The sequence below is a fragment of the Protopterus annectens genome, chromosome 13.part0 (assembly GCF_019279795.1).
Source record: "Protopterus annectens isolate FY-2018-M chromosome 13.part0, PAN1.0, whole genome shotgun sequence".
Lineage (NCBI taxonomy): Eukaryota > Metazoa > Chordata > Ceratodontiformes > Protopteridae > Protopterus > Protopterus annectens.
The window spans coordinates 140,059,690-140,087,515 of NC_056747.1; the positions used below are offsets into that span (position 1 = coordinate 140,059,690).

At 44.1% G+C, this 27,826-nt stretch overlaps 1 protein-coding gene across 1 annotated transcript in view; it reads left to right on the forward strand.

The window, feature by feature from the left end:
* The window catches only part of CALR3 (calreticulin 3), a 274,016-nt gene that overhangs the window by 135,281 nt on the left and 110,909 nt on the right, over positions 1 to 27,826 (forward strand). Inside the window, exon 8 of the mRNA XM_044090732.1 lies at positions 1,819 to 1,911. Coding sequence (XP_043946667.1) covers positions 1,819 to 1,911 — 93 coding nt within the window. The remainder of the gene's footprint in view (positions 1 to 1,818; positions 1,912 to 27,826) is intronic.

Genomic DNA, 27,826 nt, shown 5'->3' on the forward strand with positions numbered 1-27,826 from the left:
ACTTGCTGTGAAAGACCTTTTTTTTTTTTGGGTCTTCACTTTGTCCCTACGTGGCCAGTCGGAAATCTGGCAACCCTGACTGTAGCCCACAGGTGGGCTTCAGTACTTTACGTTTTTCTCCTACTTCCCCAGTTGAAGTTTCAGAAGAAAGCCAGACTAGGAGAGTCCTTGTTATAACTCTGCCCTGGCCATCCCTACAAGTCTTGTTCCGCCTGCTGTGGTCTTGCCTTCTGGTGAAAAAATTCACCAGACTCATGGAACGAAAGACAGTTGTAAGGTCTGAAAAGCCTTCTCCAGACCTTCAGTCCCTCAAGTTAAGCTTTTTAAATTTCCAATTTAATGAATGGCTAGTGACTTTAAATACCCTTCTTTGGTACCTTGGTAGTCTGTATTATCACTGATGCTTCTGCTCTGTTGGAGAAACTGATGTTGCTTCGCTAGAGCCAGTAGGCAAAGATGATTTGAAATTTTTATCTTATAAAACTGTCTTTCTAGAGCCATTGATGCCAGGAGGATTTCAAAACCTGAAGTTTTCTTTGAGCAACCTTTTGTTTGTAACATTCATGTTTGTTTTACATAGTTATCTGATCTTTATACTGCTACATGGTTCCCCGTGACCCCAGGTATTCAAACAAAAAATGTGCTTCACTTGATATGAACCATCAACTAAGATTTCTACGGAGAGCAAATCAGAGATGCTGTCAATGTCTCTGGTCAGTCAAAGCCCTGGCCTGTTCCCTTAAAGTTCCTGAACCTTTGCACTTCCCTATCTTAACCATGAAGATTTCCCCTCACTGTGCAAAATAAAGGCGTAATGGATCAGCAGGCTTGAGTCTTGAAGGTAACTGGGATAACCAAATGGTTATCGGAGAAGAGTAGTAGTGAATAGCTTACCCTAAAGAAAATAATAGGTATGATGGCATTCATTACTGAGCCTGCTGTCTTTAGAGTAGTACAAGAACTAGTAAGGGAGAGGAAGTGAAGGGTCAGTATTACTGGAAAGGGGAGAGAACTAGTAAGGGAGAGGAAGTGAAGGGTCAGTATTACTGGAAAGGGGAGAGAAGAGCAGATTCAAGTGTAGCAGATTTCCTCTCCCTTCTACACATGCAAGGTAACTGGGGGTACACATTTTTGAGGGTATTAACAGCAAAATTGAATGTTGAGATTGTGACATGTCGCAAATATTCTGTCAAGTTGGGAAATGTTGGGTATTTGCTCTAAAGAACAGTAATTGTATAGACAGTTGGTAACTTTTAATCTGGAGTACTGCTTTTGTTGGAGTTCAGTAATTTGTGTAGGATGTAAACTTTCTTGGGGAAGACGGTTGACTTTTTCCTGTGTATAAAGTGCTGCAGAAGTAACAAAAAGACCTTACTAAAGACTTTGCTGGTAAGTATGGCATCTATGCATGCCAGCAGCAACCCATATATGAATCCCAGTCTTGGAGGTGGGAAGAGTAGGCAAGAGTTACTGCTTCGTCCTGCTTGACTGTCAAGGTGTAGTTGATTGAGCCCATGCTCCTGAATGTACTACTTCCAAGATTGCGCAACAGTGGAGTGGGGGTAATAGGAGAATTAACTTAAGCAGTCACCTTTGGCATTGTCTTGAATGATTCTTGGTGCACACGATTTACTATAGAAATTCTAGTAAGTGGTCTGTTTTAAAAACATGATTTTAAGGTATGACTACAACACTGTGGAGTATCTGCAGAGGGAGTAATCTTGAAAAGAGATATTAAGAATCCACAGACGCGTGCATAATACTTAGATTTATGCACTGGAATACAATTTAATTTGATTAGCATTTTTGTTTTGGCAGGTGAAAAGTGGAACTATTTTTGATGACTTCCTAATAACAGATGATGAAAAATATGCAGAAGAATTTGGAAAGGAAACCTGGGGAGCAACAAAGGTAAGTTTTTTTTTTTTTTTTTTTGTATATACGTATTAAAGCTTTGTAGTCTTTGTTCTCTTGTATTACTCACCATGTGTTTGGATAAATTTCTGGGTGTACCCTGTTACTGAAGGGACTGCCTGTTTACATTATATTACAGTTGCTTTACAATAAAAGGATGCTGTGCAGTCGGTCTGCCATTTAAGTGCATTTAGCTTGTTTACAGAATTTAGTGTATATTGGACTACCTTTGCTTCCACTGCTTCAGTTTGCCACTAATCCCTAATCTGTATTTGGTGGTGCTTAGCCCTCTACTGTGGTGTCTGTCCTCTTGAAATCTGGATGGTCAGTGCTGGAGACGGATTTTTGATAGACTTCTAGTTAGTGTGTATGTATTACTGTTGAATTTCTGCTTTTTTTTTTTTTTTCTGTCTTAGTTATTTCTGTTTGGTAGGTGGGTGATGAACACAGCTGCAATACAATGGATCTGATTTCAGGTCTTGTGAATAAAGTTTCATTTTGGAGTGTACGTCTAGGGCACTGAGACCTTGTAAAGGCTTTTCATCAAACTGCAGATTGCAGTGTCCACTTATGTCATGAATAGTGATAATGTTATGGAGTTGTAATATATATTGCCTTCGCCTTTATTTTTAAAGTGTGTTTGCTTGTTCCCTCGTTGGTCAGGTCTGACCATAAACTAAACACCCTTGACATCCACATCCCACTCCCACCCTCCAGTAAGGAAACCTGTGTAAAAAAACTTCTCCAAAGCCAACTTCATGACACCCATGCAGACGGGAACTGAAAGTTCGACTGCTAAATCCTACATAAGACACTGTACGAGCACATCTACTAATGCATGAATCGTGCCAACCCCAATAGAACCAAGCCACTCCTCCAAAAAAGGAAGCCAATCTGGTGGTCCCTTGCCATAAACTAACTTTACAACAAAAGGAAGAAACTGTTGCAGAAAAGAGGAAAATCCCAGGATGCAAAAAACTCCCTTACCAACCAGAAGCTGAGATCCCTCATATAATCCTCTAAACCTAGTTATGAAAATAAAATTGCCAAATATTCCAAAGACGACCACAAGGCATTCTATAGCTATGTCAAGAATCTAAATGGCAATGCTCAGATCTGCTCTGAGCTACAACAGAATGGCATTAAATGTACTGATCCCAAGGATATTGCCAATTTCCTGGCAGATCGATTCAGTGCAAACTTCAACCCCCTCTCACCCCCTAAAGGGCACATCTCAATACCGAAAGATTACCAAATTCCGGTAATGACAGCCACACAGGTAAAAACGCCCACTCCAAAGGTGAGAACACAGCATCCATAGGACCAGACGACATCCCAGGCTGTGTACTACATGAACTACAAAATGAACTGGCACCTCACCTAAGTGTCATGTTTAATCATAGCCTCACCTCAGGCTTCTTGCCCACTGAATGGCGCACAGCTATAGTTATCCCACTCCACAAGGGGGGATCCACCTTGGATCACAGGAAAGTACAGTTTTGTACCTACCATAAATGTAGATGTCCGAGAGGAATGCATCTGCAGTCTTTACAAATGGGTTGTCCTGTCGTCAGGCAGCCCTTCGGTCGGCCGGATTCCAAAGTCTGGGTCTGGCTTCGGCTGGTGTCGCACTTCACCCGACGTCATTGCGGCAGTTCTTCGGGTATAAAGGCATCAGCCAACGCCATTTTCCTCAGTGTTTCTTGCCCCAGATGCCAGATGCCCTCTAGGATGGCTAAATTTGGATAAATGCCAAAGATTCCAAATAGTAGAGAGCAAACACATAAAATAAGCATGTATGTACATATATACAAACAAATACACCATAATAGATCCCCCCCAAGCTAGCTGAAGATTGGCAAATACCCTAGGAGTACCTCAGAGGGGAAGGAGGGTGGGTAATCCTGACTGCAGATGCATTCCTCTCGGACATCTACATTTATGGTAGGTACAAAACTGTACTATGTCCTTCAAGGATGCATCTGCAGTCTTCTAAATGGGTAGAATACCATAGCTAAACTAGGAGAGGAGGAAATGAGAAGAGATTATGGTGTAGTTAGGATCCCTTGCAAAACAGCAGTGGCAAAACCAGCACGGGATCTAGAGTATAGAGGTAAGTTATAATGCTTGGCAAATGTATGCACGGAGGTCCAAGTAGCAGCCTCTATAATGTCCTTGGTAGCCACTCCTCGTAAGAAAGCTGTGGTAGTGGCTGTAGCCCTTGTGGAGTGAGGCCTGATGTTCCCTGGAGTTTTCTTTCCATGGTAGGAGTAACAAAATCTAATGCAATTTCCTATCCATTTGGAGATTGTCTGTTTAGAAATTGGATTTCCTTCCTTCCCTGTTGCATATGCTACCAGAAGCTGGTCAGTTTTTCTATTGTTTTTTGTCCTGTCCAGGTAGTAGCGTAATTGTCTGTGTACATCCAAGGTATGTAAGAGCCTTTCTCCCCTGTTCTGTGGGTTGGGGAAGAATGTAGGAAGGTGGATAGCCTGATTTAAAGATACTCTGGATACCACCTTAGGCATAAATGTGGGATTTGTTCTCATGGACACTCTATCTTGATGGAAGATTAGGAAGGGTTGTACTGCCATTAATGCCTGTAGTTCAGAGACCCTTCTTGCTGAAGTTATTGCCAGCAGGAAAGCGGTCTTCCAGGATAAGTATTGTAATTCTGCTGTTGCTGCTGGTTCGAAAGGAGGAAGAGTCAGCTTTTCTAGCACAAAGTTCAAGTCCCATGCTGGCAATGGAGGTTTCCTGGGAGGTTTTACATTTTTAATTCCTTTCAGAAACTGTCTGAGCAGAGGATGCGAGAAGACAGGAGGATCCAAGCTGTATTCTGCTGATATAGCTGATGCATGAATCTTGATGGAAGAGTAGGACAGGCCTGTATGGAAGAGCTCCGCCAAGTACTCCAGGATGTTGGCTATGTTCACCAGTGTCACATCTTGCCCTTTTGCAGTACTCCAGATGAGATATCTTTTCCATTTTGCTGCATAATTTTTTCTTGTTGAAGGTCTACGAGCCTCCAGGATTATGTCTTTAACCCTTTGTGATAAATTTGGGTTGATTGCTGTTATGTAATGTTCCAGGCAGTTAGCTGCAGAGTTTTTAGGTTTGGATGCAGGATGTTGTAGTTCTGTGTTAGCAGTAATGGGATCAGGGGCAGTGTCCATATTTGTTCCCGGGACATGCTCCTCAGCAGTGGATACCAATGTTGTCTTGGCCAGTCTGGGGCTATCAGAATGATCCTCGGACGTTCCTCTTTGATCTTCAGAAGCACCTTGTGCATCAAAGGAAGTGGAGGGAAGGCGTATGCTGTCAGGCTTTTCCAACTGAAAGATAGGGAGTCCACCTTCTAAGCAAGTGGGTGGTAAGTCCTTGTGCAGAATTTCTTCAACTGGTGATTAAATGGGGATGCAAACAAGTCTATTTGTGGTAATCCCCATTTTCTTGTGATGGTTTTGAAGATGTCCGGATGCAGCATCCATTCGTGGACATCTGTTGTAGTTCTGCTTAATATGTCTGCTAGAATGTTTTCCTTCCCTGGTACATAAATTGCCTGTAACTGAATGTTGTAGCTCAGAGCCACATCCCATAGGTCCAGTGCCAGCCGGCATAGAGGGTATGAGTGTGTGCCTCCCTGCTTGTTGATGTACCACATAACTGTGGTGTTGTCTGTCCTTATCAACTGGCCTTCTTGGAGAAAAGGTCTGAATGTCTGGATTGCCAATTTCACTGCCATCATTTCTTTTAGATTTATGTGCAGATGTAGCTGGTCTTGAGTCCATAGGCCTTGAATGCACTTGTCCATCATGCGTTCCCCCCAACCGAGGTCTGAGGCATCTGTCGTGGTGGTTTGTGTTGGTTGATTTTTGCAGAAGGGCAATCCTGTGTTTGATTGGCAGGCCTGAGCCCACCATAGGAACTCTTGCTTCAGGCATGGGATCATTGGAATTTTGGTTTCTAAGCTGTGCTGGTGCTGGGACCACAAATTCTTTAGATACCACTGTAGCTTTCTCATATGCAGCCTGGCATGAGGGACCAGTATTATGCAGGATGCCATGAAGCCTAGAGCTTGTAGCACTTTTCTTGCAGTTAAATGGTTCTGCTTTGTTAATGCCAAGAAGTAGAGAGGAAGTTGCTCTTTCTTTTCTGTAGTTAGAAATGCCATTTGTTTTGATGTGTCCAGTTCTGCACCCAGAAAGGTTATTCTTTGGGATGGAATCAGCCTTGACTTTTTTGTATTGACTGTATATCCCAGGGCTTGTAGCAGGTAGATGACTCTTTGTAAGTCTTCTGATAGTTTGTTTTTGTTGTCCGCTTGTATCAGGCAGTCGTCCAGGTAGGGATAGATTTGAATCCCCTGAAGTCTGCAATGAGCGATTACTGATGCCAGGCATTTCGTGAACACTCTGGGCGCAGTAGATAAGCCAAAGGGTAATGCTGAGAATTGATAATGCTCTGATCCTGCAAGAAATCTGAGGTATCTTCTGCAAATTGGTCTTATGGGGACGTGCAGGTATGCCTCCTTGAGATCTAGAGTTACCAGCCAAGACTCCTTGCCCAGCATGGGAAGAAGCTGCTGTAGGGTCAGCATTTTGAATTTTGGAACAATGAGGTATGTGTTTAAAGCGGACAGATCTAGAATAGGCCTCCATTTGTTTTCTTTTCTTGGTACCAGGAAGAGTCTGGAGTAAAATCCCTTCCCTTGCTACATAGATGGTACCTTCTCCACAGCTCTCATTTTTAATAATTGAGATATTTGTTTTAGCGCTTCTGTCCTTTGAGTAGGTGGTAGGTTCGGCATTCCTCTCTTTCCTGGTAGAGTATGGAAATGGAATCTGTAACCTTGGTCTATAGTTTGCAAAATCCATTTTTCTCTTGTAATGCAGTGCCAGTTTCTTGAAAATAAGGTTAGCTTTCCGCCTAAAGGTGCTTCTAGTTGATCCCTGGTAGGCGGTGCCACCGTCAAGTCACTGTGTTGAGTTGTTGTTGTGGTGGTGGCTGTATCCGTGCCTCGTTGGTTGTTACCCTGCCACTGGCGACCCCTGAAGGCACCCCTGGATTGGTTTCTGCCTCTAGAGCGCCCATTCCTGCCTCTTTGTGCCTTAGAGGAGTCTGGAAAGGACCAATTCTTGGAGGGCCAGTTCCTGCTAAACCTTGGAGGTTGAACTTGCAAGAAATCTTTCACTGTCTGCACAGATTTTGCTTTCTCTTCCATCTTTTTTAGTACCTGCTGTGCAGGGGAACCAAATAAATTGACCTTGTCCATAGGTGCATCCAAAAGCTTAGATTTGACATGGTCTGGTAATGCCTGTTCTTTCAACCATGCATGCCTCCTGATAACTGTGCCAGTCATGGCTGATCTAAAGGAAGCCTCCAGTGCATCATAGCCACATTTTAAAGAATGGTTACTAACCTGCTGTATGTTATGTACCATTTCTTGAACATACTTTTTATCTAAAGATTCTTCAGAGGACAGCTTTTTAGTCAATTGGTCAAGCATAAACTCTTGATATTGAATCATATGGATTTGGCAGTTCAAAGCTCTAGCTGCCAAAGTAGCAGAGGTGTAAACTTTTTTACCCCATCTCTCTAAGGACCTGGATTCCCTTTCAGAGGGGAGGGGGTTTTTAGAAGAAGTAGCCACTACAGCTTTTGGACCCTGGGTGATAGTCTCTGGATCTGCAAAAGGAGCCTTATATAAGTGGTGATGAGTGTCCGGGACCCTGTAGTACCTATCGGGCTTAGCAGGAGCCGGAGGTAAAGTATCAGGAGCAGTGCAAGCATCATTAAATGCATCATCCACAACAGAAAGAACTGGAGGTATAGCTAAAGGCCTATGCTGTGGCAAATGTAGAAAGGTCCTAAGCCTTTTTCTAGAGTCTGAGAAATCTTGGCCCTGCCACTGAAATTGTTCCCTCATAGCATGCAAGGTTTCCCCAAAGGAAAATTCCTCAGGAGGAGAGGCTGAAGGGATGGACTCCTCAGCATCAGAATCTTCGTAAGGAGAATAAGAAGCCTCAGGAGGGTCTGTATGTTCGGAGTAATCAGAGGAATCATCTGCGGATACTGGCTCAGGGGGCTCTGCTCTAGGCCTCTTTTCTGGAGGAGGGAGAGAGGCCCTGTCTGGATGAGGCTGGGCTCCACGAATTAGAGATGAGATCCTCAGCCAAAGAAAGCATATGGGAGCTGGTGCTGGGCCTGTGAGAGGGGGCTTGGCATGCACAGGTTTTGATGCTTTGGCTGCTTTAGCCCTGGCAAAGGCCTTAATAGACATAGCTGGAGGAGGCCTAGCAGCTCCACGTGCAGGGGTAGAGATATCCAGGGGAATGGTGTCTGATAAATCCTGTGAAACCGCAACAGAAGGTTGGATTTCAGAAGCCGTTTCTACCAGGTTAGAAGAGGCCTCGGTAGAAGGCATGTTATCGGTTGAAGAAAGAACCGCTTGCTCGGCTACGGCCGAAACCGAGACACTCGTGGTTTGCTTAACCGTGGTTTCGGCCGAAACCGCGGACCACGAGTGTCTGTCCTTTTCTTTGCGTTTCTTGGTTATTTGTGTAGTCGGAGGATCCGACTGCATAATGTAGGCAAAATCGGAGCCGAAAATCTGTTCGGCAAAGTCCGATCGACGTCTAAGCGTCCGCCAGTTAAAAGAAGCACAGGCTAGACAGGATGCTACGTCGTGGTCTGGGCCTAAACAATGTATGCAATAGGAGTGGAAATCTTTGAGGTATTTGTTTCCCACAAGATAAACAGTTATTAACTTTCTCTGACATCGGCTGAGGCAAGAATGAGTCCCCAACGGGGTACTTAGCTTTATAGAAGTCTTCGAAGTAGTATTCGGTAGTAGTATTCTCTGGATCTGACCGACCGGCACTTGCGAACAGCTTCTGCTTCGGGCGCCACGCGGCAAGAAAGACGGAGGAAAATGGCGTCGGCTGATGCCTTTATACCCGAAGAACTGCCGCAATGACGTCGGGTGAAGTGCGACACCAGCCGAAGCCAGACCCAGACTTTGGAATCCGGCCGACCGAAGGGCTGCCTGACGACAGGACAACCCATTTGTAAAGACTGCAGATGCATCCTTGAAGGACATCTACTACCCCGTCAGTCTGACGAGCCTGATTTGCAAGGCCATGGAACGTATTATGAAACAGACATTGGCAACCTTCAAACACTGGATCCCACACAGTTTGGGCTCGTGAAGGGCCAATCTTTTTTCCTGAACCTGATTTGACTTCAAAAAAGAGGCTTGGGGATTTCCTTCTCCTACCTCAGCATAGGCCTTTAGCTATTCCTCCTGTACTAGACATTGTTGATGCTTTTTCGGAGTCTAGTTTGGCCCCTGATTCCCTGCTTCCTGCTCCCAGAAAACCTGACTGTTACTACAGGGTCCCAGAGTCCCACAAGTTATTTTTTAAAAATCCTATTTCAGATCCAGAGACTATTTCACAGGGACACAAGAGCATTAATGCTTCTACTGCTAAAATCCTACCTCTTCTGAGAAGACTCCAAGGCGCTGGATAGATTGGGTAAGAAGGTTTACACTTCTGCAACCTGGGCCATTAGGGCTTTAAACTGCCAGTTTCATATGTTAAAGTATCAGCAACATGTTATTGGATTGCTTAAACAGAAAATGATGTTGATTCCTGACTGTGTGGAAAATAAAGAATTACAGGAGTTAATGCATTCTGCTGAACAAGTTTGAAAACATAATTTGCAGTGTGATTTTGATTTATTAGAGGCCTCTTGCAGGGCTGCTGTTACTGGGTCTGTGCTCAGAAGGCATGCTTGGCTTGAAGAGCAATCTTTGCCTGATCATGTTAAAGCTAAATTGTTGGATGCTCCTTTTAAATCAGGACCACCTGTTTGGCAACAAGGCTGAGGAAGTTCTTAAAAAGATGGAAGATCAAACTAAATCTATGCAAACTTTTAAAGATTTTTTACAAGTTCAGCTTCCTAGATTTAGTAACCACTGGCCCTCTAAGAATTTGTCTGTTCCAGCCCCTTCCAGGTCTTCTCAAGCCAAACCCAGACAGCAAAACCCCCAGGTTTCAGTCCCAGGGGACACAGAACTAAGCAGTGGGGGGGGGGGGCTCCACTTCCAAATCTGGGAATAAGACCCCCCCCCCCATGGTAAACTGTCTCAATGACTTCCTTTTAAAATTTCCAAGCACTTATCAACTGACTGTCCCTTTGGGGGGAAAGATGCAAAGAATTGGGAACTCATTACCCAGGACAAATGGGTTTTAAATAGTGTCCACGGATACAGATTTCGTTTCCACGGGTTGCCAACGCCAAGCGGGTGGCCGGACCTACCCCCAAATCAGTGGGCAGAGGCCCAAAAGCAAGTGCTTTCTCTCTCAAGCACGGGGGCTATTCAGCTGGTACCAAAAGAGGAAAAGGGGGACAAGGTTTCTACTCAAGACTTTTCCTGGTACCCAAAAAAAGACAATTCATGGCATCCTATCCGGGACCTGTCTAATCTAAACACCTTTTTGGAGATTCCAAAATTCAAGATGCTGACTCTTCACCAGTTATTTCCTATGCTAGGCAAAGATGCCTGATTAGCAAAACTAGATTTAAAAGAAGCATGCCTGCACATCCCAATCAGGGAATCTTGCAGAAGATACCTACGCTTCAAAGCAGGCTACACACACTGTCAGTTCTCTGCACTGCCCTTTGGCTTATCTACTGCGCCCATGGTATTCGCAAAGTGCCTAGCTCCAGTTATTGCATTTTACAGACAAAAAGAAATATTCAAATATACCCATACCTGGACAATTATTTAATTCAGGCAGAAAGCCAGGACATACTTTTGAAGCATCTGGCCTTTGTACAAAGGGTTCTAACTTGTCTGGGGTACACCATAAACAAAAAGAAATCACACCTGGTACCCCGTCAACAAATTATATTCCTGGGAGTAAGCTTGAACACAACCTCCTAGATGGCTTACCTCATGCCAGAGAAACAAATTCATTTGACAACCTACTTTAAACAAGTGGCCACAAAAACTCTGCTATCTGCAAGACAAATACTGCAAGCCTTGGGGTTCATGGCCTCCTGTATTCTTCTAATTTCATATGCAAGACTGCATATGAGGAAACTTCAGTGGTATCTAAAAAGCGTATGGTGTCAACATTCTCAAGACCTAGAAACAATGATTCCTATTAAACCTTGCCTATTCCTCGAGTTCCTTTGGTGGGCAGAGGCCTGCCACCAAAACAAGGGAATACCTTTCACACCACCCCCTGCTGCCAAAACCCTAACAGATGCATTAGACTATGCATTGGGGGGGGCTCACCTAGCAGGGAAGTGCATTCAGGGCAAATGAAACCGAAGTCAAATGCACCTGCATATCAATCAAAAAGAAATGTTAGCTGTACAGAATGCTGTGACAGCCTTAGAGGACCACATTCTTCCAAGACAACTAATGGTAAAGACAGACAACACCACTGTTATGTGGTACATAAACAAGCAGGGGGGTACACATTCTTACCCCCCTTAGCTACCAAGTGCACCTGTAAGCTCAATTCCTGCCAGGAAAATTAAATACAGACTAAGCAGAAACCTCATGGACCCACACGAGTGGAAACTGGAACCAAGGATTTTCAACATGTTGACAAGCAAATGGGGGAGCCCAGATATAGACCTGTTTGCCTCTCCCCAGAACTACCAGTTGGACAAATTTTGCACAAGGACTCCCCACAAGCCTGGAAAGTGGATGATCTGTCCTTCAGCTGGAAAAAACTATCAGTCTATGCCTCTGCTCTCCAAAGTACTACTAAAAATCAAACAGGATAAACCAAGGATGACTTTGATTGCTCCAGACTGGCCGCGCCAACATTGGTACCCCCTCCTGCACAGTGTGTCACGGTTATCTCCATGGCACTGCCTCAGACCCCTTCCCTGCAGTCTCAGCAGGAGAACCAGATTCTGCACCCTCAGCTTTTAACACTGAACCTTGCAGCCTGGCTGATTTACTTAATCTCTCCTTTACCATCCCTCAGCAAACCTGTGATGAATATCATTTTAGAGGCAAGGAGGCCTAGTACTAGAAAATCTTAGGCTGAAAAATGGAAAAGATTCTGTGCCTGGAACCAATGTACCTCATATTTTACAATACTTAACGGAGATGCTTCACAAGGGCCTGTCTTTTTCCTCCATTAAAATCCACGCCTCAGCCATTTCAGCTCATTATAACACAGAACCTCCTCTCCTCTCTAATCCACTGCTCAAGCAGTTCCTCAGAGGGGCCAAAAATTTGAGACCACCCAGGAGAGCTCCAACCCCAGCCTGGGACCTTAACTTTGTCTTGGAGAAACTCACTCTACCTCCTTTCGAGCCAGCTGCTACTGCAGACTTAACATTTATTTCTTGGAAAACAGCTTTCCTTTTAGCAATCACTTCAGCTAGAAGGGTATCTGAATTACAGGTCCTTATGGCAGTGGAGCCTTTCGTCATCTTTCATGCGGACATGGTGTTCCTCAGAACCAGTCCATCCTTCATGCCCAAGGTGGTATCCAGTGTGACTCTTAATCAGTCCATTAATTTGCCAACCTTCTTTCTCAATCCACAGAATAATTGGGAACAGATACTGCATTCCTTAGATGTGCACAGACAACTTAGATTCTACTTGGACAGGACTAAACCTCAAAGGAAATCTGAACAACTGCTGGTGGAATTTGCTGCAGGGACAGAGGGGAAGGCTATTTCAAAGCAAGCCATTTCTAAATGGATAAGCCATTGCATTAATTTCTGCTATAAGCACCATGGAAAACCTATCCCCCAGGGGATCAGACCTCACTCCATCAGGACCTGTACAGCCTTTCTCAGAGGCGTCCCTACCAGGGAAATCCTAGAAGCTGCTACCTGGAGTTCTGTACATACTTTCACCAAGCATTATCATTTGCCAGTTTTCTCTAAATCCAGAGCTGGCTTTGCCACTGCAGTCTTGCAGGGCCTTATAGCTGGCCCTAATGCTATCTAAATTCCTCCTCCCAACCATAGCTTTGGGTATCTACCCAAATGTAATGACTGCAACAGTGAAACATGAAGAACATAGTACAGTTGTGTACACTTACCATAAATGTAGATCACTGTTGCAGTCCTGGTTACCCTCCCTCCAGTTCCCTAACTTTTGGCTATACCTCTTCTTTCCTTTACTATGCTTAAAAGCCTTTTTGGTGTATTTGCTTTTTTGTTGGAGGTATATCTTTGTACTTTTATATTTAATTGCTTCCCATTAGGGGGACACCTGACATCTGGGGCAAGAAAAACTGATGGAATGGCATCGGCTGCATGTTTTATACCCCTGATGTCATGGAAGAGGGGACCGCAACCAACGCAGGACCCAAGACTTTGTTAATCCGGCCGACTGAGGGCTACCTCCAAGCAGATAACCCAAATGTGATGACTGCAACAGTGAATACACTCTAACATCTACATTTATGGTAAGTGTACACAACTGTACTTTTTTGTCATGGAAAACCTTACTCCTAGTAGCACTTAACTCAACGAAAAGAGTGTTTGAGCTGCAGGCATAGAGTGTCAAGAGACCTTACTTGATCTTCACACGGATAGGGTGTCCCTTCATACTGACCCTTCTTCTGACTAACAGTCCTGCAGGAGGACATAGTTTGGTACTAGGCTATCGGCCCTACATACATACAAGCCTAGCCATAACTATTCCCTGGCTATTTCTTCCCACACTATTTACTTCCCTGGACCCCTGTCTAGCAGGGTGACTACATGATCCCCGGGGTGAATTTCCTTTCTCCCATCCAATCATCAAGGTTCCTTTTAAAGAGGTGGTCTGCTTGACATATATGGGCAGTCTATTCCAGAGTCTGGGGTGTCTCTGGGTCAGGAACCTATCCCTCCAGCATGTTTTGTTTATTGTGATGACAAGGTTTAGATCCCTAGAGTGTGTGGCTTTGAGGGATTGGGATTTCTTTGTGTAGCATGTCCAAGAGCTCTGGGTTTGACATGGCCTTGTATGTTAAGCAGAGATCGCCTCTGAGTAGATTATATGCGACAGAGTATAGCTGGAGTTTTTTAAGCCAGTCAACATAGGGCATCTGCTTTAGGCCTGTGATTCTTCTAGTGAGGTATTTCTGCTGCTTTTCCAGTTGTTGCAGATGTATTGAGAGGTACATACCAAATGGGGCATTATATTCTATAATGGGTCTGAGGGATGAGTAGTGGGACAATGACCTCCTTTTTTTTCTGGATGAAAAGCCCATAGTGATGAGGTGAGCCACATAGCCACAACAGTCAGGAAATCCTTCTGTGTGGTTATTGAAGGTGAGACCACTGTCCACTTGGGTCCATAAGTCTCTTATCACACTTTTGGTGTTTAGTGTACTGCCTTCTATCTTTCTTGCCCAAGGTCCTTTCTGGATTTTCCAGTAACCAGTCTATTGACCTGTCTGTTTTCTTTCCTCAGCATTCCAATAGTGGGGAGTACCTCTTGCATACTCTTGATGTGCATCTGCAGCTCCATTGTTATTTGGACAGGACTAAATCTTTCAGGAAAACTGAGCAATTGTTTGGCCTTTGCAGGACCTAGATTGGGTAAACCTGTTAACAAAGTGACTTTATCCTCCTGGCTTAGAAACGTCATCTTTACGAACAAAATAAGCCATCCTTACTTTCCAGAATAAAGGCTCATTCTACCAGATCTATGGCTACTTCTGTAGCATTCAATTCCAGAACCTTTATGGATGATATCTGCGCAGCAGCCACTTGGGCAAGACCTCATGCCTTTATCTCTCATTACAAATTGGATTTGGCCTCCAGGGGATAAGCATCTTTTGGTTGTATGGTGCTCAGGAATATCCTTCCTTAGGGCCACCCAGGACTCTAGTAGCTGGGGACTAGGTCCTAATAGTAAGGAATGAACAAAGATTTACAACATCAGATAAAGAAGTTATGTCTTACCATAACATTCCATCTGTGTTTCTTTGTTCATTCATTACTTCCTGCCCTCCTTCCCCCTGCCTGGACTCCTGATGGACTTTAGGAACTCCTGTTTAGGGTATTTGCTCAGACAGAGCCTTCTACTATTTTTTTTTTCGATTTACTGCCCCGGTTATATAGGGGGCGGGCAAACTCAATCTGGAGTAACTAGGAGAGGGACATTATGGGTAGGTCTTAGTTGAGAATTTTTGGCTGGTGCGAGCTTGGAAACGGCAGTATCTGTTCCAAGGACGGAACCAAAGTCGTAATTATAATGAGTGAACAAAGATCTACAACACAGATGGAACGTTATGGTAAGACACAACTTCTTTTTTTCCGTGGTTTCCTCACATTTTTAGTTCTCTGCCTTGCCCGTTGGACTCCACAGCTCGAAGGGTATTCACCAAGTGTCTGGCTCCAGTTATTGCTTACTGCAGGGTCCAAGGGATTCTAATTATTTCCATACCTGGATGACCTCCTGATACAGGTAGAATGTTCTAGAACCCTACACCACCAACTTAAAGTTGTCTCAGTCCTGCAGACTCTGGAATTCAATATCAGTTATCCCAAATCCAACCTGAATCCTTCCCAGGACCAAGTTTTCCTGGGGTGCAGAATAAGGAAAGATGTCATGAGAGCATTCCTTCCACTCCAGTAGGTGGAAAACCTAAAGCAGTACCTCTTCTCTGTCCTCCACGCCACTGCTATGACAGCCAGACAATATCTCAGATTACTGGGCCATATGGCTTCTACTATCCCAATGCCATTGGCAAGACTCCACATGAAAAATATCAGTTGTGCCCGAGGTCAACCTTGACCCAACATTCACACCCCTTGGACTTCAACATTTCCTGCCTGAAGAAGATCCTCTGGTGGTTGGAGCAAATCACACTCACCCCAGGACTCCCCTTACAGCCCCTTCCCCCAGTTCAGGAGATGTACACAGATGCCTCAGATCTGGGCTGGGGAGCTGTTTTAGGCAGCCTGAGTGCAGGGTATCTGGTCAGACACCTTCAAGCGGGAGTACGTCAACATCAGGGACATGAGAGGAATCTTATTTGCCTCGAAAGTTTTTTGACAGATCCTAAAACATGGACCTCTGAAATTGTTCACAGACAACACTACAGTTATGTGGTATTTGAACAAATGGGGTAACAAAATCTTACTTGCTATGCAGACTTGTACTCCAAAAAGTCCTAATGAAAATCCAATGGGACAAACCAAATATCTTGTTGGTGACTTCCTTTTGGCCAAGATGGCAATGGTTCTCCCTCCTTCTGCTTTTAGCCAGGGGGCAGTCGTCACAAGTTACCTCAGAGTTGGACCTTCTCGCACAGGACAAGGAATCCCTAATCCATCCCCATCTGGAATCTCTGAACCTAACTCTGTGGGTGATTGTCTTGATCCCTTACAGGCACCTTTACACTGAGGACGTGCTAACAGTCCAGCAGGAGGCCAGGAAACCTAATACTAGGAGATCTTATTTGTGTAAATGGAAAAGATTCTCCATGTGGTGTCTACAAAAACCGTGGGACCTATTGCAAGGCAAGGTCCCCTTAGTGCTGTACTGTCTATTTGAACTCTTGCAAGCAGGGATGGCATATTCCTCTGTTAAGGGTCACCTTGCTGCCATTTCAGCTTGTCTGTCTCTTGACTCTCCTCCTGCATTCCGTCTTCCTGCAAAGTTATCTCCAAAGTGAGTACTGCATCTCAGGCCCCCCAGGAGGCCAGTTCCACCTCCATGGGACCTAAACTACGTTTTAGAGAAGCTCATGGTTGCTCCCTTTGAACCAGCATCCCTAAAACACTGTACTTGGAAAAGGACTACTGGTGGCTTTGACATCATCCAGAAGGGTGTCAGAGCTCCAGGTCCTCATGGCAAATCCTCCCTCTATCCTCTTCTACAAGGATAGTGACCCTGAGGACCAATCCCTCCTTCATGCCCAAGGTGGTCAATGAGCTGTCCTTAAACCAAGGTGTTCACTTGCCCACCTTTTTCCCACATCCCCAGAATAACAAGAGTCTTGCATTTCCCTGATCACAGACTGTTTAGATTTTACCTTGACAAGACCAGGTCCAGTAGGAAATCAGAGCAATTTGTCTCTTTTCACACCAGGGCTCTGAGAAAAGCCGTGACAAAACAGTTTCTGCCTGGATTTCCACAGCTATGTCCCTTTGCTACATGTACCATGGAAAAGATCTAAATTCAAAAGTTAAGGCCCACTCCACTAGAGCCATGGCTTTGTCTGGAGACTTCTATTAAAGGACTGGATACTGCTTCCATTCTAGAGCCCGCTAAATGGACATTTGTCTATACCTTCACTAAGCACGACAGACTGGATTATATCTCCAGATCTAGAGTGGGATTTGCTAGGGCAATCCTACATGGTTTCATAGAAAACAGTTCCATGCCCACCTTGCTCTTACTTCCTTTGAGCTTTGGCACTCATCTAAGGGTTTGGAATACTGCAACATGAGAATAGAAAGACATAGAATAATTGTGTAAAATCTTACCATAACTATAGATGTCCTTCCCTTCCATGTTGCAATATCTATTCCCAAACTACTACCCCCCTTTGCAATTAAAACTGTCCCTTCTTGGATGACACTGGGCTTTTACAGCTATCCTGTAATTGGACTCTGACTCTGGCATTCAGTTCTGAGGAAAGTATGTGCAAATGTCACTCTTATAGCCCACACTCCTTTGACAGAACTCCCACGTACCTAGCCATGACTCGAAACTTTTGTATACTGGCTGCACGTTCGGGTAGCTAGCAGAAGATAACCCAAGGGTTTGGAATACAGCAACATGGAAGAGAAGGACATCTATGGTTATGGTGAGATTTTACACGAAGCAGTCTCTCTAGCCTGCAGTCCCAACATTTTCTTGGACTCCTCTCACTCTTGTTATCCTTCCCTTTCTTATTTGATCCCATTACATTGATTATTTTACCAGTTTTCATCAGTAAATTCCCCACTCTCCTATTTTCTGTACCCCTACTTAGAGTAATCCCTATTGGCAAAATCTCCATTCTTGTGTTGACTTGGTTCTTTCTGCAAGTTTGAGTAGTATAATCTTTATGGCTATTTAATTTTCTCTTTGAGAATCTGCATTGCAAATCCCACACTCTCTCCTTATTTTGTGACCCCCCCCCCCCTTTTCAACTTTAAATTATAACCTTCTGCTTCTTTTATGTATTAGGACCCTTAATTATCTGTTAAGTGATAATATGTCCCTTCAAATGACGTACTCCCAAAACACCTTGTTCTGTTGTAACGATCAACTTATCCCACGTAAATCTTACCCTCTTCCCCTCCCAGATAAAATTCTTCAACTCCTTATCTGCTAAATCTCCCCTGGTTCCATAAAATATGCCTGACCTGTAAATAAAAATAAAGGTGCTAAAACATTTTTAATGCTTGTATCTTGCTGTCAGTGTCCATAAACAAGTGATTCCATTTTTCCAGTTTGTGCACTTTAGTCCAGTCCCACCTATCCTTGGCTGCCATAACAGAACTTTTTTAATCTATACTTTCAAATATTTAATTTTCTGTGTGGAGACATGCGTTAATGGGCGTACCTTCGTTGAAAGTTATGCAACTCTGCACGTAAAAATCTACTGCCAATCATTAGCGGACCGGAGTTCCGCTGTGGCGACCCTTAACCGGGAAAAGCTGAAAGACACAACTCCTCACAAATATTTCATCCTGTCATATCCCCATATTGCTGAACCATTTCTTGGGTAAGTATATGATTTAGTTTTTTTTTATTATTATTATTTTATTTAATTTTATGTCTTGGAAAAAAATCATGAAACTGTCTTAAATGTTCCACAACTGATATCCTTTTCTGGATTTATCAGGTACAAAATATCTTCAAAGAAAGCAAACTTTACCAAACATATTCTAGAATTTTGAGTCCCTTCCTTTCTTTGCTAATTGTTCTAAATACAAAGAAAATAACGCGGGAAAGAGGACACCCCCTCCTGGTTCCCCTGTTGAAACATAAGTTATCTGAAAATAACCCTCCCACTTTTGTTTAGTTTTTGCTTCTGATCTGTGTGTCCTCCAAATTAACCTTATTGTGTCAGGGAATGCAAATATTTCCATTGTTATAAAATTCCAGTTTACTATGTCACATGCATGTTTTCTTTGCATCAAAAACCACCAAGAGCCGTAGTATTTTCTTGCGTTCTACTTCCCTCTGGATCATCATTCTGGTAATGTCTGTCTCCCTACCTCAAAACCACATTGATCCATATCTATCAGTTTTGGCCACCCCTTTACCATTCTAAGTAGTGTAGGCATAAACACTTTATAATTGTGGTTTATTTCAAGCTTGGGTGTACAGGTCTCTGTCTCTGGATAATAGAATCACCACAGCTTTCTTCCAAGATGTTGGTGCTTCCCCAACTTTAAAAAAAAAAAAAAAAAAAAAAACCAGATCTTTAACACTTTTCCTCCTAGTTTCCAGACATCCACAGGAATATCGTTTTCCAGGAGACTTTCCTGTAGATTGGTTATACATTGCCATTTTTATCTCCTCTCTCTTCCTATCTTAACTGTTTTTGTTGAGTCTCATCTAACTCTAACCTTGGCATGATTGTGTTCTGTAATTTCCAGTTGTGCTGTTCTTTGATTTCTATATTTCACTGTTTTATACATACCTCTACAGGATTTCTGGTTATTTTTCTTGTTGTAGGCTTAAGTTTGGTGACAACCTTTTAGACTTTGTTACCCAAGTTGTTGTACTAAAACTTTTTTGGGGGGGCTCTGAAGTTATCCAAAAATAGTTAACAGCAGTCTTTCTGAACTCCTGCATATTATCCTATTTTGTCTTTAGCACTGTATATATGCTTTTCTTGTTCTGTGTGATTTCCTTTATTATGCAATACTTCAACCCTTCTCTTAACTCCTCTTGCTACTTAACCAGGTCTCTTTCATTTTTACTGTGTTTAAACCATTTTTGTTTTATACTACTCACTAGCTGTTCTTTCTGAAGAAATTTCTAGCTTTCCTAGTAACTCCTACTATGCATTCCTGGAATTTTTCTCGTTTTAACAGGTAGGTCGGAAAGCACCATTGTCTCATTTTGTAGGTTCTTGGGTAAATACTTGGCTTAAGCTAGCCATTTTCCCTTTGTGCTCGATATTAACCTGTCCCATTTGTTTAGACATGGGCCTTACCCATCCTATGAATAATAATTGTACATTACTCCTAATGAGAATACCTGGGATCATGCCATGGGTACTTTGAAGGAACCCATGCATGGGATAAAGCATTTAGGAGATCTCTGTCCATTACTAATACAGGGGCAGTCATGGGTTAAATTTTCTGTTTCCCAACCATAGGTCCAAGTTGTGTCTGAATATGGACCGGGATGAACTTTGTATTATGTGGATGGGGGGAGTCTGTTCCAGAGCAGTGATATCCTCTGTGAGATATACCGGTCTTTCCAAACCATTCTGTTGATAGTGCAGAAAGAGGATAAGATCCCTAGATTGAGTATTTTAATACCATCTGCCTTGTTAATGTGCAGTAAATCCCATCAGTAATGGGTCAGTGGATGCCTTGTTTGCCAGACACAGGTCACCTCTTAACAGTCTGTAGGATACTGAGTATAGAGACAGGGCTTTGAGTCTGCCCAGAGTAGGACATATATTTATGCCTTGTACCTTTAGTAAGGCATCTCTCTGGGCGTTCCAGTTGCTTGTGTCTGAACAAATGCATTCTAAAGGGGCCATTGAATTCAGTGATTGGCCTAATGAGGTCCAAGTAAAGGGGGGACAGTAGCATCCCTAAATCTAGACACAATCCCTTTGTTTGTAAGCTATATAATATAGGACTGACTTACAAGAATAGACACGTAGCTCAAAAATTAGGTCACTGCCCTCATAAGTTACCAAATCCCAAACTACTGGATCAACTGTGAGATGTATTGTGTATGTGGTAGTTCCCTCAGGTGGATGACTTCACAAGGGATACAGTAATTCATTTTTTGGCATTTAGTTTCATTCTGTCGTTTTAGCGCCAATTATTTATATTCAGGGCAATCCTTTCCTACAGGATTGCCAAGTCGTTTGGGGTTTCAGTGACTGATCCTAGCTTGCAGTCATCTGCAAACGTAAATGCGCCAGAGCTCTTTGGCATTGACTTTGGCATCTACTTTGTTTTGAAGTAAAACAGGAGAGGTCCCAGCACAAAACCCTGGGAGACTCACTGGTGACTAGTTTCTCTGTGGAGGAAACATCCTGGATTTTGATTTCCTGTCTGTGTGCCAGTTGGCAATCCGTCAGGTGACAGGGGCCACCCTGTTTTTACTTGTTGTTCTGCATGTTTATCTTGGTTTTTATCGGTGTGTGATCTGTTTACGTTATTGGAAGAGTGTCAAAGCTTTAAATTTAAAAGGACATGTTAATGTGAAATCTAATCTAGATTAGTTATTGTACTTTGGGGAATAGAATGCAAGTTATCTGCGTTCCTACTGCTAAATTTGTGTGCCATACAAAGTCATAATTTTGCAGAACTCTACCTTACGTTGTTTTTCCCTTCTAGATCCCCCTGACACATCCTCGCTAATGCAAATCAAGTTCCAGTCCCCACTTGTAAGTAATATTCCCCATTGAAATCTGGTTATGTCTACGAAAGGGCATTGCCAAACCTAAAATTAAGGTAGTCTATCCTAAAGCGCATGTTGCAACCTGTGTTTCCATGTATACTGTTTGCAATCTGTTCTTTTCCTAGCTCTAGTCCCCTCTTAGATTTGAAAAGTAGCTTAACATTTAACTTTTAGCCCTAAGAAAAAGTGTACTGCCTATCTAAACTAAATTGGAAACGTAAGTATTAAGGGTGCTATCTCTTGCTCTCTTCCCATAATCTCTATTTTTTTTTGTTTTCACAGAAGTGGTTGCCATTGTACCTTTTTAAATTTTGCATTTCTCTAATCAAAGAATGCTCAGAACTCTCAAGATTTTACTCCTACATGTCAAACTGACATATAATTTTTGAGGTGAAGCTTTATGTAGCCAGGCAACAGAAACTACTAGGCTAATGGCCCTGGAGCCTTTACAAGCCAAGCCCATAGGATTTACCCTGGCATCGTGCTGCCGAACCTTAGTTCCTAGTGCCTCTGTCGAGTAGAGTCACTGGAGTGATTCCCCGAGGTGAATTTTCCATTTCCCATCCACTCATCTACATCCCTCTTGAAGAGGGCCAGTGAGGGGGCTCTGCTTGATGTGTATGGGAACCCTATTCCATAGCATGGGTAGTCTCTGGTTATGAACCTGTCCCTCCAGCATGTTCAGTTGATTGTGGTAATGAGGTTGAGATCTCTGAAGCATGTGGTGTGGAGGGATAAGGATTTCTTTAGATGTAGCATTTTTAACAGAGTTGGGTCAGACATGGCTTTGTAAGTCAAGCAGAGATAACCTCTAAATAGGTGATGAGAGACCGAGAATAGTTGGAGTGTTTTGAGTCTGTCCATATAGGACAAGTGTTTAAGGCCTAGGATCCTCTTTGTGAGGTACTTTTGTGGCCTCTCCAGTTGTTGCAGGTGTCTAGTGAGGTACATGCCAAATCGGGTGTTGTACTCTATGATGTAGAGGGAGACAATGACCTCTTCCTTCCTGGATACAAAACCCTTAGTAATGAAATGTGCCACATAGGACTTCTGACCACAGTGGCAACGTGGTGGTCAAAAGAGTGGTTGCTGTCAACCTGTGTTCCCAAATCTCTTATGTCTTCTATGTTCAGTCGACTGCCATCAGTGTGGTAATTCAAGGGAACCATGTTTTTCCCAAAGGGAATGAAGACACATTTTTTGGCACTGAGTTTAAGGCCATGGTTCTTACACTAGTTGTTGGTCTCATTGAAGCCTTTCTGTAGGATGTCAGCATCACTTGGGGAGTTAATAGCTCCCAACTTGCAGTCAACTGCGAACTTTGTCAGCCAGAGTCCCTTCATGTTAGCCTGGACTTCAAAGAAGTAGATACCAAACAGGAGAGGACCCAGGACCAAACCCTGTGGGACTCCACTCGTGACTGGACAGCAGTCTGACTTGGAGTCAGCTACTTTCACACTGGGTTCTATCTGTGAGCCAGTTTGCAACCCACCTAGTGATAAAGGGTTTGATGCCTAGCTTAGTAAGTTTTTCTATGATTCCTGAGTGGAGAATGGTATCAAAGGCCTTGGCCAGATCAAGGTAGGCTGTATGAACCACCTTACCTTCATCCACAGCTCTGGTGACTGACTCAAAGTAGTCAACCAAGTTGAGCAGGCATGATCTACCCTTCACAAAACCATACTGTGTAGCATCTAGAGTTTTGGAGATTCCCTATATCCTTGTTTGTTAGGTCCATGATGATGTGTTCCATAGCTTTGCATATCCGACTCGTCAGGCTAATGGGGCGATAGTTTCCTGGGTCTGTAGTCGCTCCTCCTTTGTGGAGAGGAATGACTGTAGCAGTGCGCCATTCGGTAGGGACAAAGCCTGAGGTGAGGCTGTGATTTAACAGGCACACAGGTATGAGGTGCTAGTGCACTCTGTAGTTCATGTAGAACACAGCCAGGGATACTGTTGGGTCCCAAGAAGCTGTATTCTTGGCCTTGGACAGTACTGTTTTAACCTGTGCAGCAGTAATACTGGGTGCCTGGCAATCTACCCATATTGTGATTTGGTCCTTGGGGGGGGGGGGGGGGTAAAGTTAGCACTGAATCTGTTCGCAACTGTATTTGTAATATCTGTTGGCTCCGTATAGGAGATACCATTGTGCAGTAGCTCAGAGCAAGTCTGGGTATTGCCATGGAGATTCTTTACATAGCTATAGAAGGCCTTGTGGTTGTCTTTACTATCTGCTGCGATTTTCATAGCTAGCTTTAGAGGATTTGATGAGGGATCTCAACCTTTTGCTGAGGCTGATGAGGGAGTTTTTCCAGTCTCGGGACTTCACCTTATTCCACTGTTGTAGAGTTTGTTTATGGCAGGGGACCACCAGATTGGCTTCCTTTTTTTGAGGAGAGCATCTTAGATGTCCTTCAAGGATGCATCTGCAGTCCTTACAAATGGGTTGTCCTGTCGTCGGGCAGCCCTTCGGTCGGCCGGATTCCAAAGTCTGGGTCTGGCCTCGGCTGATGTCGCACTTCACCCGACGTCATAGCTGCAGTTATTCGGGTATAAAGGTATCAGCCGACGCCATCTTCCTCAGTCTTTCTTGCCGCGTGGCGCCCGAAGCAGAAGCTGTTCGCAAGTGCCGGTCTGTCAGAACCAGAGATTACTACTACCGAAGACTTCTAAAAAGCTAAGTACCCCGTTGGGGACTCATTCTTGCCTCAGCCGATGTCAGAAAAAGTGAATAACTGTTTAACTTGTGGGAAACAAATACCTCATAAAGATTTCCACTCTTACTGCTTACCTTGTTTAGGCCCAGACCACGACGTAGCAGCTTGTCTAGCCTGTGCTTCTTTCAACCGGCGGACGCTTAGACGTCGGTCGGAATTTGCTGAGGAGTTTTTCGGCTCCGCTTTTGCTTACATTATGCCGTCGGATCCTCCGACTATGCAAATATCTAAGAAACGTAAGGAAAAGGACCGACACTCGTGGTCCGCGGTTTCGGCCGAAACCGCGGTTAAGCCAACCGCGAGTGTCTCTGTTTCAGCTGAAACAGAGTCCACGGTTCTTCCTTCGGCCGAAAGCTTACCTCCTACCGAGGCCTCATCCAGCATGGCTGAATCTGCTACTGAAATCACACCCGCTCTTGCAGGTTCACAGGATTTATCTGATACTATCCCTTTGGATATTTCTACCCCTGCACGTGGAGCTGCTAGGCCACCTGCATCCATGTCGATTAAGGCCTTTGCCAGGGCTAAAGCAGCAAAATCTACCAAAACTGTGCCTGCTAAGACCCCCTCTCACAGGCCTAGCTCTAGTTCACAAATGCTTAGTCTAGCAGAGGATCTCATTTCTTTGATCCGGGGATCCCAACCACACCCAGACAGGGCCTCTCACCCACCTCCAGAGAAGAGGCCTAGAGTAGAGCCCCCTGAGCCAGTTTCTTCAGATGACTCCTCTGATGAATCAGATAATTCAAACCCTACAGAGGGCCCTTTTTCTCCTTATGAGGACTCTGATGCAGAAGAGTCCATTCCTTCTGCCTCTCCGCCTGAGGAATTTTCTTTTGGGGAAACCTTGCATGCTATGAGGGAACAATTTCAATGGCAGGGCCAGGATTTTTCAGATTCTAGGAAAAGGCTTAGAACCTTTTTGCATTTGCCACAGCATAGGCCTTTAGCCATTCCTCCAGTACTTACTGTTGTGGATGATGCATTTAATGATGCTTGTACTGCTCCTGATTCTCTTCCACCGGCCCCTGCTAAGCCAGATAGGTACTACAGGGTTCCGGACACACATTATCATTTGTATAAGGCTCCCTTTGCAGATCCCGAAACTATCTCCCAGGGACCCAAGGCTGTAGCAGCTACCTCTGCCAAAAACCCCCTCTGAAAGGGAATCTAGGGCCTTAGAGAGATTGGGTAAAAAAGTTTACACTTCTGCTACTCTTTCAGCTAGGGCCTTGAACTGTCAATTCCACATGATTCAGTATCAGGAATTTATGTTAGACCAGTTAACTAAAAAACTGTCCTCGGATGAACCATTAGACAAAAAATCTGTTCAGGAAATGGTACATAACATTCAGCAGGTCAGTAATCATTCCTTAAAATGCGGCTATGATGCACTGGAGGCTTCCTTTAGATCAGCCATGACTGGTACAGTGATCAGAAGACATGCATGGTTAAAAGAGCAGTCCTTTCCAGACACCTCCAGAGCTCAGAGAGGCAGGAATAGGCGCTCGAGGCAGGGGTCAATCCAGACGTGCCTACAGGGGACGTCAGTGGCAGGCTAACAACCAGCGAGGTACAGCCACAGATCCAGCCACCACCACTTCCACAGGACAATCACAGTGACTTGGCTCTGGCACCGCCTACCAGGGAACAACTAGAAGCACCCTTAGGCGGGAAGCTAGCCTTGTTTTCAGTAAACTGGCATTACATCACAGGAGACAAATGGATTTTACAGACAATAGACCAAGGTTACATGTTTCACTTCCATACTCTACCAAGGAAGAGAGGAATGCCAAACCTACCTCCAAATCAGAAGACAGAAGCTCTAGAACAAATAACTCACTAAGGATGAGAGCTGTAGAAAGGGTACCATCTATGGAACAAGGGCAAGGATTTTACTCCAGACTCTTCCTGGTACCAAGAAAGGAAAACCAATGGAGACCTATTCTCGACCTGTCCGCTTTAAACACATACCTCATTGTTCCAAAATTCAAAATGCTGACCCTACAGCAACTTCTTCCCATGCTGGGCAAGGAGTCTTGGCTGGTGACTCTAGATCTCAAGGAGGCATACCTGCACGTCCCTATACGACTAGATTGCAGAAGATACCTCAGATTTCTTGCAGGATCAGAGCATTATCAATTCTCAGCATTGCCCTTTGGCTTATCTACTGCGCCCAGAGTATTCACGAAATGCCTGGCATCAGTAATTGCTCATTGCAGGCTTCAGGGAATTCAAATTTACCCTTACCTGGACGACTGCCTGTTACAAGCGGACAACAAAAACAAATTAACAAAAGACTTGAAAAGGGTCATTCATCTACTGCAAGCCCTGGGATACACAGTCAATATAAAAAAGTCAAGGCTGATACCATCCCAAAGGATAACCTTCTTGGGTGCAGATCTGGACACATCAAGACAAATGGCATTCCTAACAGTAGAAAAACAGGAGCAACTCCCTCTCTACTTCATGGCATTAACAAAGCAGAACCAGCTAACAGCAAGAAAAGTCCTGCAAGCCCTGGGTTACATGGCATCCTGCATAATATTGATTCCACATGCCAGACTACATATGAGAAAGTTACAGTGGTACCTAAGGAATTTATGGTCTCAGCACAAGCACAGCCTAGAAACCCAAATTCCAATAATTCCATGCCTGAAGCAAGAATTCCAATGGTGGGCTCAGGCCTGTCAATCAAACAAAGGACTGCCCTTCCACAGCACTCAACCAAGCCAGACCATCACAACGGACGCCTCAGACCTCGGTTGGGGGGCGCACATGCTGGACAAGTGCATACAAGGCTTATGGACTCAAGACCAGCTGCACCTACACATAAATCAAAAGGAAATGCTGGCAGTAAAACTGGCAATTCAGACATTCAGACAATTTCTTCGACAGGGTCAACTGTTGATAAGGACGGACAACACCACAGTTGTGGTACATCAACAAACAGGGAGGCACACATTCATACCCTCTATGCCGGATGGCAATGGACCTCTGGAATGTGGCCCTGAGCTTCAACATTCAGTTACAAGCAATTTTTGTGCCAGGAAAAGAAAATATACTAGCAGACATCCTAAGCAGAACTACCACGGATGCCCACGAATGGATGCTGCATCCGGACATCTTCAAAACCATTACAGGGAAATGGGGACTACCAGAAATAGACTTATTTGCATCCCCACACAATCACCAACTGAAAAAATTCTGCACGAGGACGTACCACCCACTTGCTTGGAAAGTGGACTCCCTATCTTTCAGTTGGAAAAACCTGACAGCATATGCATTCCCACCTCTTCCTTTGATGCACAAGGTGCTATTGAAGATCAAAGAAGACCGTCCAAGGATCATCCTGATAGCTCCAGACTGGCCAAGGCAACATTGGTACCCATTACTGAGGAGCATGTCTCGGGAACAAATATGGCCTCTGCCCCTAGTTCCCTTACTGTTAACACAGAACAACTTCAAAACCCTACATCCAAACCTGAAAACACTGCAGCTGGCTGCCTGGAACATTGCATAAGACCAAATAACCCAGATTTATCTCAAAGGGTTAAAGACATTATCTTGGAGGCTCGCAGACCCTCAACAAGAAAACATTATTCAGCAA